Below are 18,372 nucleotides of genomic sequence, written 5' to 3' on the forward strand. Positions count from 1 at the left end.
ATCCGATTTTTCTAATTTCCATTTAGCACACATATAGTAATAGGAGTAACCTGCCTGCCAAATCTCATCATGATATCTTCAACGACTGCCAAATTACAGCTTGAAAAACTTTTAAATTACCTTCTTTTAAAAGTGGACGGTGCCACGCCCATTGTCCAAAATTTTACTAATTTTCTATTTTGCGTCATAAGGTCAACGCACCTACCAAGCTTTATCGCTTTATCCGCCTTTGGTAATGAATTATCGCACTTTTTCGGGTTTTCGAAATTTTCGATATCGAAAAAGGGGGCGTGGTTGTAGTCCGATTTCGTTCATTTTAAATAGCGATCTGAGATGAGCGCCCAGAAACCTACATACCAAATTTTATCAAGATACCTCAAAATTTACTCAAGTTATCGTGTTTACGGATGGAAGGACGGACGGACATGGCTAAATGAATTTATTTTTTCGCCCAGATCATTTTGATATATAGAAGTCTATATCTATCTCGATTAGTTTATGCCGTTACGGATTACCGTTATACAAACAAAGTTAATATTCCCTGTGAGCTCTGCTCAGCTGGGTATAAAAACAACGAAGCGATCGGTCAGGGATAAAATATAGCACACAAACTCACACACACATACACACGGATAAAAAAAAACGCACATTTGAAGTATTTTTGATGGACGATGAACTGTATTGGACGTTTTTACAAAGTAAGTGTCTTAATAGAAAGTACTTGTAACATGTGAGGTATTTTGCTGACTTTAGAATAGAATATGCACAGAATTGAAAAACAAACTATGAAGAACATGCAAAGAGTTGAAAGATAATACAGTTAGAAACTACGAATTGCTCGCATGCAGTAATGCTAAAAAAATAATTTCTTATTTACTTCTCGTATTCTGCACCTCATATTCGCTGCTGTCTTCTATGCAAAAGTTTGTAGTGTTCAGCCTTTTACTCTACGTCGAGGCCTTTAATGTATTTAAGTACCTCTTTAAGCTTTTGACTCCATATCACGAGGTGATTAAGAGTCACGCGGTGAGAATATCTGCTTTGTCAGAGCGATGCATTTACAGCTCCAGCTCACAAATGCGAAAGAATCATGCAACGGACATATTTGACTTAATTAGATGATATCGTAGAAAAAGGTGTTCTGTACAACACCCAGTGAGAGTTCATAATTTGTCTCTACATTAGTGAGCTCGGCTGATACTCTCCTTTCTGAAAGTAAAAACAATTCGGCCCGTACTTGCCCTGGGCATTCAGTTCAGTATTGTGTGAACTGCTTAGTTTTCCAGATACTTATGGTTTCTCTAGAGTGTGCCTTTGCGAGTCAACAGAAGTGCTCTGGACCACAGAACGCTGTTATAGCACTCTCATGCCCCTAATGCATGGGAACCCATCCTAACAAAAACATATTTCTGGCTTCCCGATCATTTGGGGCTCCAACGCAATCATATACTAGCTAATAATATACAGTTGGCAAAGACTGCAAAAACGGCAAAGTTGCCTGGCTGTCTGACATAGTGAGAATTCTCCTATAGGCTTGGCCTCTTCGTAGACTTTCTCTCCGTAAACTTCTATTGCATGGATTTCTGCCTAAGTAATAGTGGGATATCATCCCATTGGTATAGATTTCTTGAGGTTCGTCCCATAGATACCAGCTCTAGAGAGAATGAATTATACCCTACTGTAGACAAAAGAGATCACTCACAGACCAACTTCGTCAGGGACTAGTCGCACGATTTTTTGCAGGGAATTAAGTGAAGGCAGGCACGTGGTCAAAAGTGATGAAATAGATGCGTGAAAAAATGTGTGAACAACGCTCGTTGAAAAAATTGTAGAATATTCTAGTTAAAAGAAGCTGCAAGAGAAAAACTTGTACCCGAATTCCAAGCAAAGGAAATTTAATACTTCGCCTTTTCGGGTAGTTAACCATAGACCCTTTTACTTATTTTAGTGTCTCATTTCCCCACTTGAGTGCAGGGCGCATGACCACAATAATATAGCGTCATCTAATAGAAGGCCAACGGACTACATGGTCCGGTGTGTGAGCTTCGGAGGAGATCTTGGGGCCAAAATGGAGTCGGATGGTTGGCGCAATGCTTGGGAAATCGTTGAACATACTTTGCACATACCGATGGTTCCAAACTAACGGAAGGAGTCAGGTCTGCTATTTACTGCGTGGATCCAAAAATTAGTAGATTATATAGGCTGTCAGATCACTTTTGCGTCTTTTAGATGAAAGTTGTAGCTGTGGATAAAGCTGCAGAAATTTCGGAGAAAGCGTGCTTAAGCTGTAGTTGCGTCAATATATGTTGATAATAAGGCAGATATGAAGGCATTAACCTCACACCGAACGTCATCAAGAAGTGTACAGCAATCCAAACAATTATTGTAGAGACTCCGCTTAGGCCAGACCGTTTTTTAAAACTTGCTGATGTACTTCAAAAGGGTTTGTCTTACAGATACAATCACTATGTTATATAAATAAATAAAAATAAATGAGTGGCTTATACAAAAGCATATAATAAAATTTGAAGCTTCTATCTGAAAAATTGAGGAACATTTTGTAAAAGACTTATTTTTTTTCTGTAAAATCGTTTTTAGGGAGGATATACATATATGCTATAGTGGTCCGATCCGGTCGATTCCGACAAATGTCTTATCGGACACCGAAATATATCCGCTGACAAAATTTCATCATGATATCTCAAAAATTGAGGCAAAAGTTGGCGTTCAAACAAACAGATGGACAGACAGACATGGCTAAACCACCTTAGGTCATCATCTTGATCAATTCGGTCTATTTATTGGTGGGTCTATCTATTCTGCTTCAAGGATTTACAATTTTAAGATCGTGACAAACTTAATATACCATTTAATTTTCATGAAAGGTATAAGAAGTAAAGGTGTCTAAGTTCGGGTGTAAGCGAACATCATATACTCGGCGTGAGCTTCAATTGCACATTTCATTTCAGATAAATTACTTTTCTAAAAAGCACGTGGCACAACCCGTTTAAAAAAAATGCCTTCCAATTTCCCCTTACAATAAAACTTGATAAGTAAAATATCATTGATTCAAAACTATTTTTTGGTATGTTATAGCTTATATTCTAGTCTACGACCCCTTTAAACTTGTTTTGTATCTAACCTGCAGTGATCTTAAACCGATCTCGTCCATTTTTACTAAAAATATTTCCGACTATAGGGAAAATTTGTGTACCCAATTTTATTACGATCCGTTAATTTTGCTTCGGGTTATGTCTACCGAAACATAGAAAATTGCTTAGTCATAAACGTGGCGTTGCCACGCACATTTTTTTAAATTCGAAGTTTTTCCTATTTACTGTTATAAATCCACTTAAGAAATGAAATACCAATGATATAAAGCCCTTTTTTGCAAATATATAGCTTACTTTATTCGCCCACGACCATTTTAAAAATCTTTTATATAAAAGTGGGCGTGCTCCTTAACCGATTTGTTAATTTTTCTTCAAAGCATTCCTTATAGTAAAGGCAATGCCGAATTTCGATACGATAGGGTTTACGATTTTTGATTTATGATTAATAATATTTGCAAAATTGATTTTATCACAGGTGGACGGTGCCACACCCGTTTTAAATAATTTTTTCAGATTTTTATCAAGTCTCAATATCAGTTCAATTCTACCTGCTGTGTCTTGTGGTGGCTTAAAAAAAACAACACAAGCAATTTTACGACATGCAAATGCATCACAGTGATGCCTTGGTTTTAAAAGGGGGTTGTAAAAACGCTAATTTCTAATAATTTTTTTTAATTTCTTTTCTATTATTAAGTTAAATTCATTTTTTCATTTACAAATGTTCTGAATAAATAAATTTCTAAAGAGAAAAATAAACTCCAAAAAGAAAAAACATAGGCATTTCAAAGTGTGATTTTTCAAAATTTTCCCCTACGACCCAAAGGGGGGGGGGGGGGGGAGATCAGAATTCGTTTTAGAGGTATGGTTCCTTCGGCAAAGTTTCTTATTTTGATCCCTAGAATATGATTTTCACAGAGCAATGGGCGATTTTTTTGCCTCCCCACAAATCAACCCGGCCTACTGTACAACCAACCGTTATCCAATCAAAGTTAATATACCCTGTGCAAAACACGCTGAGTATAAAAAGGGATGAACAAGTATAGGAAAAAAGTGGAAGATAAAGTGAAAACGAATGTGAACGAGGCTCACTTTTGCAATGTAGGCAAAGTAAATTTCGGCCAGAACACGGTATGCCGGGTGCTTTAGGTTGAACTGGCCGGTCCATGAGGACCTCACATAGACTGAATAAGTCCGTAGTGTTAAAGTGTGTTAAGTGTGTCGGGTACTTTAGTTTGTATAAAACTTTTCACTAATTTGACGGAAAGTTTTTCTTAAATGTTGTCAATAAAGAATATTCGATTGAATATTTCTCACAATTTTTACATGTAGGAATTGGCTAGGTAGGTAGGAGCATTCCACTGTAAAGTTTAGCACCTAGATTCTTTTAACCAAGAAAAAAATTGTTTAAATTTTAAATAAAATTGTTTGTCCAGATTTAGGGAAATATTTCTACGGCCAAATATTAAACACAATTTTAGTTATTTTTTTAATATGTCTCTAATACATTCTGCTTGTAAATGCAGAAATTAATTCTGGGTCTTCAAATAACCTCACATCAATAAAGTTTTGTGTACTACTGCGTGAGTAGCAATATATTATCCCATAAAACTGAGAATGAATTTACCCTACAATGTAAACATGATTTTCAATAATTTTATTTTTTTTTTTGGCCATGTATATACTATTATTATTTTTAAAATTGTCAACTTTTTTGGTTACTGTAATCATTAAATGATAAAAATAATATTTTCTACACTCACACGCGGTAAAAATATTCTTATTCAAACCTGTTGTCCTTAAATAATTCTTTACCCAATACTATGGTCTACTTTATTTCATACACTCAAGCTCCTTCTCTTCTGTGGTTGCTATTTATTTAACTCAAATGCAATTTGTTACTTTCATTTTCTTTTCTCAACCATTCTAAATACACTTCATTTCACTCATTATTTATTTACACGTTTTTCATTTCGTTTCTTTTTCATAAAATGCACTGACACGAATTCTTTTCTTTGCCATTCACTCACGATATCACCTTTTGTTACTTAAACTTTCAATGAAACGTGGCCAACTATGAGTTCCAAACACTTGTGATTTTCATTTCAATTAATTTCGTACAAATGTACATAAAACCAAATAAAAATTATGGCATTTCACACGAATACGCACGATGTAATCAAACGAATTTTATGTTTTCATTTGAATTATTAAAATCAAATTATTCGGCAAGGCTACGTCCTTTTTGCGTCACGTTAAGAATACAACTAAATTTGTTAGCCACTTTGTTTTCCTCTGCCAAAAATGCAGTTGTACTCGTAGCAGGCACGACACGTTTTTGTTGTTAAATTGCTACGAGACGACGAGCAAACAAGTGAAATATGCGAACGATGTGAAAGTCAACCCACCCACAGGCGAATCGAGTAAACGAAAGGGCTGCGGATTGTGAGTATCATGGGTGGTTAAGTGGGTGGAGATATAGAATCTAAAGGAGTTTATATGTTGGTGTGTTTCAGTTGAGTGTTTTGATTTTTTGATAGTTTGCCATTGAGGCAGTCCTAGTGAGTTTGTTCTAGGTAGGAGATGAGTATGTTCGTTTTGATTTGAGCGTTTTTGACCAAATTGTTACGAATGAGTTTTTAACAATTGAACTCATGCAAACACTAACAGTGATGAGCAATTCGGTTTGGAGTTTAATCAGAATTAATGAAAACTGTAATTGCAGATTTATCGATTTGGTGCCAAATTAATTAATATAAATGAGTCAAAAAGCAGTAGGAAATATGTCCTTAAACACGCACATAACATTGTCGAAATTTGATACTGAAATTTTAACTACATATATACACACAGAAAAAATACTTAGTTAATATGAGAAAAATATTTTAAAAAATGTCTTTAAATTGAGGAAAATTTCAAAGTAATGAGTAAGAATTTCATATTCTTAAATAAAAATTTTCAGTTCAGTTTAATATCTTCTTAGGTGCGCCCACCGCAACAAAACATGCGTACAGCAAAGGCAAGTCTGTAGACACGACACTGCATAGGATGGTTCTAAACATATAAAAAGCCCTGGAATATAAGGAGTATGCCTTAGGAGTCTTCTTAGACATTGCCTAGGTTTTCAACAATGTCTCTATAAGGGCGATCATGGCTGGTACAGGAAGATAACTTAACAATTGGGGTTGTACGAGGAACGTCGTAGGGCGGAGTGGTATCACCTCTACTGTGGACGCTGGTCATCAACCAACTGCTCAGGCGTTTAGCTCCTCGATAGATTGGGCGCTTCGGCAAATGCATACATGTCGGGTTGACTGCCAACATGGAGAACACGGATATGGTATTGTTTACTAAGAGGTATAAGGCCCCAAATTGGACCACACCTAAGCAAGATGGGGTGAGCCCGGAGGAGAAACTTTGCATCGAGTATCTATGAGTCGTTCTGGACAATAAGTTGCCGTGGAAGCTCAATGTGGGGGAGAGAGTGAAGAAGGCCCCGACGGCCCTTTATGCATGCAAAACATAGGATGCACGTGTGTTTTATCGCCCTCCCTCTCATTGAGTATTTACAACGATCTAAAAAATTTGAGCGAGTATGAAGGCTGTCAATTGTTAGCATTACGGGTGCCCTGAAAACAACCCCGACGGCTGTACTCTATGCCATTCTGCACATTCAACCTGTAGATCTGGTGGCAAAGAGCAAAGCTTCAACAGCTGCAACGAGGCTCAGTGCCTCGGGGCAGCTTGAGCGCAGACCATACGGTCATTGTAGTATACTGTGCTGATCTGAAAACAAACAGATCCTACAAGCTGGAGCGTTTTTCAGGCGAAAGTACTAGACGTAACCAAAGCAGCCGCCTCAACTTTTAAATTGACGGCCTAGAAGTAATTAAGGCAATAATCTCGCACAACACAGCATCTTAAGGTGTGTGTGTAACAAATCACTGGAAATAATCAGGATAGGGAGAAGCATACATCTAGCTTAGGTACCAGGGCATATGGGAATAGATGGGAATGAAAAGCGAAAGAGCTAGCTAAAAAGGGCGCAGCCTTCTCAGCTTGCTCCGTAGACGTCCCAATTAGATTGAGCGAGATTAAGAGAAGATTAAATTTGTACATGATTCACCCAAGCGTAGAGTTGTACAGTGTTGAGGATCATGTGTAGGTTTACAACCTTATACAAACGAAGTTACTCCTACCATTAAAAAGAGTGAATTGTAGACTCATGATGGGTATACTTTACTGGACACTATTTCCTGGCGTCACATGCCTTAAAATTAGGCGTGGTCAGTGATAGCAGATGAATAAACTGCGGGTTGGAAGAGAAAATGATCGAGCATATTTTGTGCTCGTGCCCCGCGCTTGACATGCCAAGACTCCAGCTATAAGAAGTGATACAGCTGTCAGATCAAGAAGCAGCAAGTGACATAGGTACTAGAAAGCTTTAAGCATATGCCACAAAGACGGTGGTATTTTATAACATAGGTTCTGATTTTTGATAGGGTTTCTTAGTGCGGTCGTTGACCAAACTTCTGGAAATGCTTTGAACTAATTTGATCAATGTGAAGTCCTCACGGATCGGGCAGTTTCACCTTACCTAACGCATGGTCCACGGTCTTTCCATGGGCGAAATTGAGAAATCTCCCGGTGAACGGTTTGACTCAAAATAAAAGAAAATGTATACTCATGCCTCAGGCAAGATGGCAAGGATTTTATTCCTCGTACCTTAAATAGCTTGAAAATTAAGATTGTTTAATATTTGCTTCGAATCTGCATCACAAGCAGCCACTGCCACTGAACGGTGCGTTGCCAGCAGTTTGAAAAGCAGGGCAGAGGTTAAATACAACATTATATTGAGCGGCCTCAACTACTGAGCTTTGTAGATTGAGTTAATTTTACTCGAGTTAATTTGTAACTGAGTATACGTTCCGAGTTGTAAGCAAAGAAAACAGTTAAAAGGTTAGCAGATTAGCAAACTCGATGGCAAGATAAACAAGTAAAGGTGTCTAAGTTCGGGTGTAACCAAACATTATATACTCAGCGTGAGCTTCAATTGCACATTTCATTCCAGATAAATTACTTTTCTATCATTGATTCAAAACTATTTTTTGCGAAGTTATTATTCTAGTCTACGACCCTTTTAAACTTGTTTTACATCTAGGTTGCCGTGGTCTTTAACCGATCCCGCCATTTTTAGTAGACATATTTTCTAATATAGGGCAAATTTGTGTACCAAATTTTATTACGATTCGTTAATTTTTCTTCGACTTATGGCTCCCGAAACATAGAAAATTGCTTAGTCATAAAAGGGGCGACGCCACGCCCATTTTTTAAAATTTGAAGTTTTTCCTATTTGCTGTTACTAGTCCACTTGGGAAATGATATACTATTGATATAAAGCTCTTTTTTGCAAAAATATAGCTTATTTTATTCGTCCATGACCCTTTTAAAATCCTTTATATAAAAGTGGGCGTGATCCTTAACCGACTTCGTTAATTTTTCTTCAAAGCATTCCTTATAATAAAGGCAACCGCTCTGCTGAATTTTGTTGCGATATGTTTAACGATTTTTGATTTATGATTAATAATATTTGTAAAATTGATTTTATAACAAGTGGGTGGTGCCACGCCCATTTTAAAAATTTTTTTCAAATTTTTATCAAGAGTCCCAATGTCAGTCCACACGTCAAATTTCAACATTCTAGGTGTATTATTTACTAAATAATCAGGTTTATGTGTTTTCCAAAATGTTATATATATATAAAAAGTGGGCGTGGTTATCATCCGATTTCGCTCATTTTCAATACCAATGTACTCTGGGCCTAGATAATCTAGTGTACCAAATTTGTAACAGACAAGACATCAAGGCGGCATTCGTTGCAACATTGGGCGTTCTTTTGCAACAAAATGCGTAGGCTGGTATGTACACGTGTCAAAGACACACCCATACAAATACGTACACATGTAAATGAAACTTTCAATTTTTTTTAACCATTGACAAGTTGCTTCCTCTTGCTTATTTTACAGCTGCTCAATGTTGCCAGATGTTAACAATAGCCAATGCAATGTGCTACGTAACGAAAACACAAATAAAACAACAAATAAAATAAACAAGTAACAGCAAAAAAGTCATGACTTCACCATTCGGCGCAATGTCAGCGTTTGGTTTGAATTATTGATGAAAATTAAACATCGCGCAGTGTGTGCGAGGGCGAAGAAAATCCAAAAAAAAAATTATGTTACAGAAGATAATCGCAAGAGGATAAACATCATCAGCGACAGTAAGAACAACTGCCCCAACGGAAGTTAACTAACTGGCTATTTGTTTTGTTGTTGCATGTGTTGCTACTAGTGTATTAACATGTGTACAGGTATTAATTCATTGTGTTTGTATGCGTTCATAATTGTGCCATGAATATGTTGCGCACAGCTGAAATGACAACAAGATGATGAGAGCTTGACCAAGGTTTTGCCAGCCGTCACGAACGTGCCATCAGGTAATACGCACATGAGCTTATAAAGACCGTGCTTGCGGTGGCGGTTGTTTTTTTGCAAAAAATTAAGCAGAAAATTCGTGCACAGTGTTGCTTCATTGAATTTCTTAAAGTCGGTGAGATTTAATTTCCACCAACTGTCCAGCATGCCGAAAAGTTCACTAAAATCGGACGAAGCAACCTTCTTAGGGATAGACGCGGAACCACTAAACGTAGTGAACTCGATGAATGACCCGCTTTTAGAAAAGCTTTAACCTCTTAAGTAAGCCAATATGGCATATATTGTAACGAATATTAGCATCTCTAAGCTGATACTATTATTACTAAGCTGATACTAAGCAGCCACTTGAATGTACGTAGACAAATCAATCATCATTTACACACATACATACAATGCAACGAAGAGATACTCACAAACACATGTAATCATCAGACGAAGTTGGTTCTCACACATGCACACGCATATATGTAACTCAATTACTAAGCAGGAGATACAGCAGAAGGCGAAATGTCTAGACTTTAGTAGAAATATGTGAATGAAGCGACGGAGCGTATAAAAGCAGCGCAAGCTGAATAGTTGGAAACAGTTTTGATTTAAGCACGCTATTGGTTGTGAAGTATAAGTGTTATTGTGAAGTACCCTCAAAGTAGTATAATAGAGACCATTTTGCATTATTGAATATTGGAGTTATTTATTCAACAGTTTAGCAATTCGAACGTTAGCTTAAGTGCCGCCTTCACTTTGAAAGTACGCGCATAAAAAGTTTTCCTACCACAAAAAGCGCGAAAAGGAAAAATTTTGATTTTTCGACATTCAAAAAACATAGTTTTTAGTTCCAAGGATATTTATGGGAGTCAAAACATCACGTTTAATTTGAGCAAAATTCGATGACTGCAAAGAAATAAACTGACAACGCTAGCAAAAATATTTTTAAATATCTTTTGCGTTACTTTGGTGTTGCCGTTGTGTTGCACGGAGATTGAGAACCAAGCCATTAAGATGTGTTTGCTCAAATTCAGCTGTTGACGCAACGTAAGGAAGGGCCAAAACGACTTAAAATTCTAAAGTGTTCGGGTCTTAAGTTTTTAATAATTTTGGTGTTGCTTTGGCATTTGCGTTTACAGCAAATCACCATTTCAATCTCAGTTTAAGAGGTTACTGAAGTTAGTAGCGTCTGATTAACAAGAGAAACGGTTCCGAATCTCGTAGTTGATTATTAAGCTTTTTCTACGGCCCCAAACATAACACCTATTTAAAATCTATGGCCAATCGAACGTCAGATGGAATACGGAAAATAATGAGGATAAAAACAGAAAAAATTCAAAAGACTGCGAAAACAAAACAGCAATGAAATGCCTTAGGCGAGGTAAGGCATGAAAGCCGACAGATCTTTCAATGTCTATGACTTTTCGGGATACTATTGTGATTCTTCGAAAGATGGTAAGAGAGTCCAAGATAAGAATACTTTCTGCAATATCGTAAAAAACATGCGAAAGATTTACCTACTCAATGACATTGAAGTCGTGTTTGGCGATAAAGATATTTCCCAAATGTTTTGGGGAGCATTACTTATGACGATGGTAGGGTAAAGCGTGCAAAACAGATTGACTCAGACTGATCCATGTTTTCGTGATCCATGATCAGCAAAGCAGCCCCAGCCAGCATTTTTTGAAAATTTTGATCAAAAGTATTCAAATACACCCCAAGATGATTAAAAACGTTCAAAAAAAAAAAGCATTTTATGTTCGAAAATTAACGTATCGTCGGGAGAAAAATGTACCATAAATGTGATTATTCTTGAATAATCATTTATGATTCATATTTCGAAACGCTTTTTGGTCATATCTGATATCATTGTAAAATTGGGCTTTAATTGTTTTAGAGTAATATTTGACTACTTTTCACAGTCATTTTCTGATCATATTCGCGAATATATTTCAGTAATTTTGGTTGAGATTTTTTAATCAATTTGGAATGCGAATATCAAGCATTTATTCTTCATATCTCATACAAAATAAGATACTACATGCTAATCTTATTTCATCAGGGGAAGAAAGCATGCAGAAGTGAGCTATTTGAACCAAAGGTAATTCGCAAACAAACTAGACCAATATACACCTGCGACTACAACATCCAGCATCAGATGTGATCGTCAACATCTTAAAATACGATATGGTACGGGATGTTGAAGCCATATCCAGGTACATACATTCACAACCTTTGTATTGTCTAATGGTTGGATTTGTATTTTCTGGGAAGCCGAAGGTGGAGAAATGGTTGGGGACATCTTTTGTTAGGAGAGGTGTATACATTATTTCTTGTCTCGATGAATAAAATTTTAATATATTTTTTCTGAACTTCTTGATTGAAAAAAATTGTGTATGCGAAAAAATAAGATCTTCAATCAAAAGTAAAATTTAACATGTATAAAATTCATTATCATTATTCATTGATCACCTAAATGTGTTTACTTTTGATTCAAATATGATTCCAAAATATGATTGAAAAACTACATATAGTTTTTGATCATCAAAAGTATTCATATTTGATTATTTCTTTTGTTCAATTGTATGACAACTAATTTTTAGTCAGAAAAAGTAATCAAATTGTATTGATATAGAGGGAAATTCAAAATTTTATCACCTAAATGCTGAGTGGGGCGCGATAATGAGTGAACGGCCGTATAGTGGAAAATAGTCATTGTGACGGAAGACGGTAAAAGACGGGCAACTGTGGCAGCGGCGGCACTAGTCAGGAAGCGGGCTGACCACAGCAATAGTAGGCGACGAAGATTGTCCGGACGCCAATATCCGGGCGAAGGTATGATAGCGGGGCCAACAATCGGATAGCGGAGTGAACAAAAGCGACAATAGGCGATTGAGCGCTTACCAGGGCAAAAAAAAAAGGCGTGAGTGTCGGTTAAGATTGCCGATTGAGTTGTTTCTCCAGATGTAATTGTCTGCGATAAAGGTGGCATTCCGGAGGTCGGTGACCCACTATAGACGGCCAGGACTACCATTGGTGCTAGCTCTCTCGCTGAAAGGGTAGCCGGAGCAGGAACGCACGGAGCAGGAGCGGTTAAATACGCCCTAGAACATCCACTCCCACAAGCTTATCAAAATTATTTACATTCGTCACTGGGCACCTCCAGTATTGCACACCACTTTGTAGGTGACGACTTTCGTTAAGTTTCATTAGTTCCATATGTGGACCAAATCTGAAATATAAACCAAAATGTAGACCAGGGTTATACCGGAATTTGTTTTCAGAATATTGGTATCAAATACGATGTGTTTATGGGTGTTTTAACAAGGGGTGGTAGTTAAAAAGAAGAGCCAGAGGAAAGGGGAGAGGTATACAAAGAGCTATAGGCAAGAAAAGAGAAAAAGGAAAATAAAGGATAGGAGTGGAAATTGGAAATGGAGAGAAAGTGGATGGTGAGAGGAGCCTAAAAAAAATTAAAAATATAAAGCAAAATAGAGGAAATTTGAGTGAGAGCACTAAAGTGGGCGTAGAAGGAAGCTGCAATATGACAAATACCCCTGTTTTCAAAGAAAGTAGATGCATCGCAGAGAGAAATATTATAGGGCAAGAGAACGTCTCAACTATCTATATATATCTTATGCGTAAAGATGAATGCGATTTTAAAAATTGCACCTGCATTAATTTCATAGAGTTTCGTAGTGGTTTATAAAACCAAAGCCTTTGAAATCGGTCGGCCAGGTGAAGCAGGAATTCCGTAATCAATATAATGATTCCATATGGAAGTAGGAATGGAAGGGAAGTGTTAGTTGGAGTGGGAGTGGGGATAGGATAAGTGTGACGTTTGTGTGGGAATGGCCTCAAGAACGGTAGAAAGATAAATAGTATGGGGGTTGGAAAATAATAGTAAGAACAAGTAAGGAAGGCCAAGTTCGGGTGTAACCGAACATTACATTCTCGGCTGCCAAATTACAGCTTACAAAACTTTTAAATTACCTTCTTTTAAAAGTAGGGTGTGCAAGGCCCATTGTCCAAAATTTTACTAGTTTTCTATTCTGCCTTGAATCCACCCACCTACCAAGTTTCATCGCTTTATCCGTCTTTGGTAATGAATTATCGCACTTTTTCGGTTTTTCGAAATTTTCGATATCGAAAAAGTGGGCGGGGTTATATTTCGATTACGTTCATTTTAAATAGCGATCTGAGATGGGCGCTCAGGAACCTACGTACCAAATTTCATCAAGATACCTCATAATTTTCTCAAGTTATCATGTTTACGGACGGACGGACATGGCTAAATGAATTTCTTTTTTCCCCCAGATCATTTTGATATATAGAAGTCTATATTTATCTCGATTAGTTTATGCCGTTACGGATTACCTTTATGCGAACAAAGTTAATATACGATGTGAGCTCTGCTCAGCTGAGTATAAAAATGGAAGATTAAGTACAAGAGTATGGGATGGGGAGTGAAGACGAGAAGCCGAGCTCACTTTTTGAATGTAGGCAAACGAAATTTCTGCCGAGTAATCTACTTTTAGTATATATGTAAGTATAACATTTTTTTGTATTTGCATCAAATTTGTTTGTTAAAAATTGAAACTGAGGCAACAGTTTTGGTCGTTCTTATGGCAAACCAGCAGCTTAAACAAAAATTATATTTAGTTAATTGCCACAAATGTGCAATAGCTTTGTTTCGCTAGCTAAGCTTTTGTGTACTTCAACCTCTTGCGCGTGATGCGGTTGACAATCAGCACTCATGCTGTTATTTATGATATTACTTAAGTATGACGAGAGCGCTAGGAGTTCGCCTACTTAGAAATGGATCTGCTATTTTGTCGAACATCCTTCAACTATTAATTCAAATCTCTTTTGGCTTTGAGCTTTTTCGTTTACCCTCACAGCGGTGTTCCTGTTGCGCACAATGAAACCTTTGCTGAGTACGCTGAGTTTTATCTGAAAATTGTTGTTATCTTCGCAAATATTTTTTTTGTTTCTTCACTATTATGTTTATTATTATTGCTACTGCTAGATTTTATGACCTCTAACATATTCACTTTGCACTCACTGAGCTTGACATCTCATTTCATGACTTACATTTTTCCTTGTTGCAATTATGGATGTCATATGCAGCTTATGCTTTCTCTTTTCCTTTTCATTCTTTCTCATTCACATTTTGTTTTTCCTCTTTTTTATTGTTTTGCAAATATTTGCCTTTCCTTTTCTTTTTTTTTCTGTATACATACCATTTTTGTTCTTCTTCTTCTTTCTATTAACATTTATTTTTTGTTTCTCATTGTCCTTATGCCTTCCGACCTCCTGCTGTTTATCTGCCACTTCAGTATCTCAAATTAATTTACTTTTAAATACAATTTGACATTGAGCACAGGAAAATGTAAACATTGCATGTTAAAACGAATTAAAAATGCCAACCAACAAATGCACACACATACATTTGCATTCACACGTACGTACAAATTAACACAACAAAAGCGATACACGCAAAGAGACAAGTAAATTGAGTGATGGAATTCATGTGGGGAAATGAGAACCGATAGAAAATGTCAATGTGGTTTACAGTAATTACTTCAACAGTTTTCAATATCCTTGAATGAAAATATGTTTTTTTAATGAAATTATTATATTCTTAAGGTCGCCTCCCATAAGCAGTTTTTCATATAGATGCGTTTAACTCAATCTTATGCATTATGAGTAGATTGCACGCATTTTATCCCAGCGGGTTAGGGGATCAGAATATACCCGCGGTAGGTATGCTTGTTGTAAGAGGTGACTAAAATACCAGATTCAAGGGGCTGTGTAGCGCAACCTTTCAGGTTGCCAGCGCAATATATAGCTTCTCCAAACCCAATTGTCAACCTCACCTATCCGCGGCGAATCCTGTTTCACTAACAGACGAGGCTCTGGCGACCCCAAGCTCCTCATGGAACTTGGTGGTAGGGAGGGAGGGAATGGCATGAATGTTTAATGTGGCCACATAAATCGTTCCCGAGATGGTCGGGCTAGCACCTTAATGGTGCTATGGTACCGGAGCATACCGGATTTTTATCCGGCAAAGGACCATCACATCGATAACACTCCCCAAAGCCTTCGGGGAGCAACCTTATCGCTACAACAACAACAACAACATTGCACGCATTTTATGATAAACGGTAAATTGAGCAACACTGGCGCCATCTGACATGAAAAAGTAGCTAACTTGCGAACTTTTGTTGCAAGCAAAGCATAAGAAGAAGAATTTGACATTTGATTTTAATAAGGGTGCTGGCACACTTTGCAAATGAAATTATTTTTCCCACTCGTTGGTAACTTTTATAACATTTTTCGCAATTAAAAACTGGAGTATAACAAATGAATACGACACAAAATATATCAGAAAGTATTTTTGTTGTATAGAGAGATTGGTTATAATAGTGCTTCAATTGCCAAGTCTAAAGTTCCTTCATATTTATAAACGCATCATCTTGGTTGATTGTGGCTATGTTATTGGAATGCATAAGCTTGTGTTAAACGCATCTATATGAAAAATTGCATTGTGCCGCGGCCTTTAGTGCTCCGTGCTTATAGTTATTAGAGATGGGTATGCAGAGGAAGAGGTAGAGGGAGAGGGGGGAGAGAGGAAAAGGAAGTCGAGAGGTATCTCAGAAGAAAGAAGTAGGCAGGCGGTGAAGTATGTCAGCCTTTTCGCAATGGGAGATGTCACTTTGTGGGCATAGAATGGTGTTTTGCGACAGTACCTTCAACAACTCATACAAATACTTTTTACGCGAAAATGTCACGAAGATGTCCCGTTAATTTTGTGCACTGAAATTTGTTTTTATAATATTAGGGCTGCTTAGTTTTTGTGTTCACAAGTTGTGTTCGTATTCACCATACGTTACATGTAGCGACTTCTGAACTTGGTTACCTACAGAACTTAGAGTTGAGTCCTGTATCATATATGAATTTATACGTACACATATTGAGCAGGCGAGGCTCTGGTGATCTGGGTGGTGAAGAAAGGTGTGAAGCGTGGAATGGCCTATAATATATCGTGTAGTCATATAAAAACGTTTCCGAGACAGACAATATATTTATATCTCCACAGTCTTTCTGTATTTGCACCTCGCGCGATCTGACTCTCTCTTCGATCATGTCCACGACGTAGAAGGAGCAGATGATGCAAACGTTGGCCATTCACGTCGGTGGGGTAAGGCTACCGACTGTTAGTCACCAAAAGATCTTAGATGTAACGCGTTATTTAAGTTTTACCATCAGGGTGCATGCTTTCGATATTATATGTCAAGTAAACGCGGCTTACAAAGCAATTGGTAAGCAGCCCTTATGCTACGAGCTGATACTCGCCAACCTTAAAAAAAAAAAAAAACAATTTGAATAAGGCTGTAGGACAGCCCAAAATACTCCACTCAGAACTACCACGGATCTCTCCCTATGACCACGGGACATCACCTACTAAGTGAGGCAAATAATCTCATTACAAAGGAGTAAGTTGAAATGCTGAAGAGACAGTAAACGCAACGATGAGTTCTGGCACATACCAACTGTGCCGTTTGATCCAGATAAGCACAAAGAGGCTTTACGCCTATTTCAATATACGTTATCCAACTCATACAGAAGAGCGATACATACTACCTATGGAGATATCAGACACTCTCCCCAACTTCGCTCTGAATACTGTAACAGGTTAAACTCTTATCCATAAACAACTCTGTCACATGTCCTGCATGCGGTGTGTCCCACGTATCAGCAATCATTTTTTATACGCAGCGTGCTTTGCACGCAGAGTATATTAACTTTGATTGGATAATGGTTGGTTGTACAGGTATAAAGGAATCGAGATAGATATAGACTTCCATATATCAAAATCATCAGTGTCGAAAAAAAAATTTGATTCAGCCATGTCCGTTCGTCCGTCTGTCCGTACGTCCGTCTGCCCGTTAACACGATAACTTGAGTAAATATTGAGATATCTTCACCAAATTTGGTACACAAGCTTATCTGAACCCAGAATACATTGGTATTGAAATCGGATGATAACCACGCCCACTTTTTATATATATAAAATTTTGGAAACCCCAAAAAAAAATGATTATTTAGTAAATAATACACCTAGAATGTTGAAATTTGACGTATGGACTGATATTGAGACCCTTGATAAAAATTTAAAAAAAAATTTTAAATGGGCGTGGCACCGCCCACTTGTGATAAAATCAATTTTACAAATATTATTAATCATAAATAAAAAATCGTTAACCTATCGTACCAAAATTCAGCAGAGAGGTTGCCTTGCTTTGAAGAAAAATTTACGAAATCGATTAAGGACCACGCCCACTTTTATATAAAAGATTTTTAAAGGGTCGTGGACGGATAAAATAAGCTATATCTTAACGAAAAAGAGCTTTATATCAATGGTATTTCATTTCGCAAGTGGAGTTATAACAATAAATAGGAAAACCTTCAAATTTTACAAAATGGGCGTGGCACCGCCCCTTTTATTACTAAGAAATTTTCTGTTCGGGCCATAACTCGAAGAAAAATTAACGGATGGTAATAAAATTGGGTACAAAGATTTTCCCTATATCAGGAAATATTTCTAGAAAAAATTGACGAGATTGGTTAAAGACCATGCCCACTTTTATATAAAAGATTTTTAAAAGGGTCGTAGACGAATATAATAAGCTATATCTTAACGAAAAAGAGCTTTGTATCAACAGAATTTTACTTTTTAAATTGAATTATAACATTAAATTGGAAAACACTAAAATTTC

The 18,372-nt window shown here is 37.1% G+C and overlaps 1 protein-coding gene across 25 annotated transcripts in view; it reads right to left on the bottom strand.

The window, feature by feature from the left end:
* ASPP (Ankyrin-repeat, SH3-domain, and Proline-rich-region containing Protein) overlaps positions 1–18,372 on the bottom strand; it is a 504,012-nt gene that overhangs the window by 205,389 nt on the left and 280,251 nt on the right. Inside the window, exon 1 of one of the 25 annotated variants that reach the window (XM_067775866.1) lies at positions 14,684–15,165. The exons of the other annotated variants lie outside the window; for them this stretch is intronic. Within the exon in view, the coding sequence (XP_067631967.1) occupies positions 14,684–14,755 (72 nt within the window). The 5' untranslated portion in view covers positions 14,756–15,165. Of the gene's footprint in view, positions 1–14,683; positions 15,166–18,372 lie in introns of those variants that run through there. 25 annotated transcript variants of the gene reach the window in all.

The sequence above is a fragment of the Eurosta solidaginis genome, chromosome 3, assembly GCF_040869045.1.
Source record: "Eurosta solidaginis isolate ZX-2024a chromosome 3, ASM4086904v1, whole genome shotgun sequence".
Classification (NCBI taxonomy): domain Eukaryota; kingdom Metazoa; phylum Arthropoda; class Insecta; order Diptera; family Tephritidae; genus Eurosta; species Eurosta solidaginis.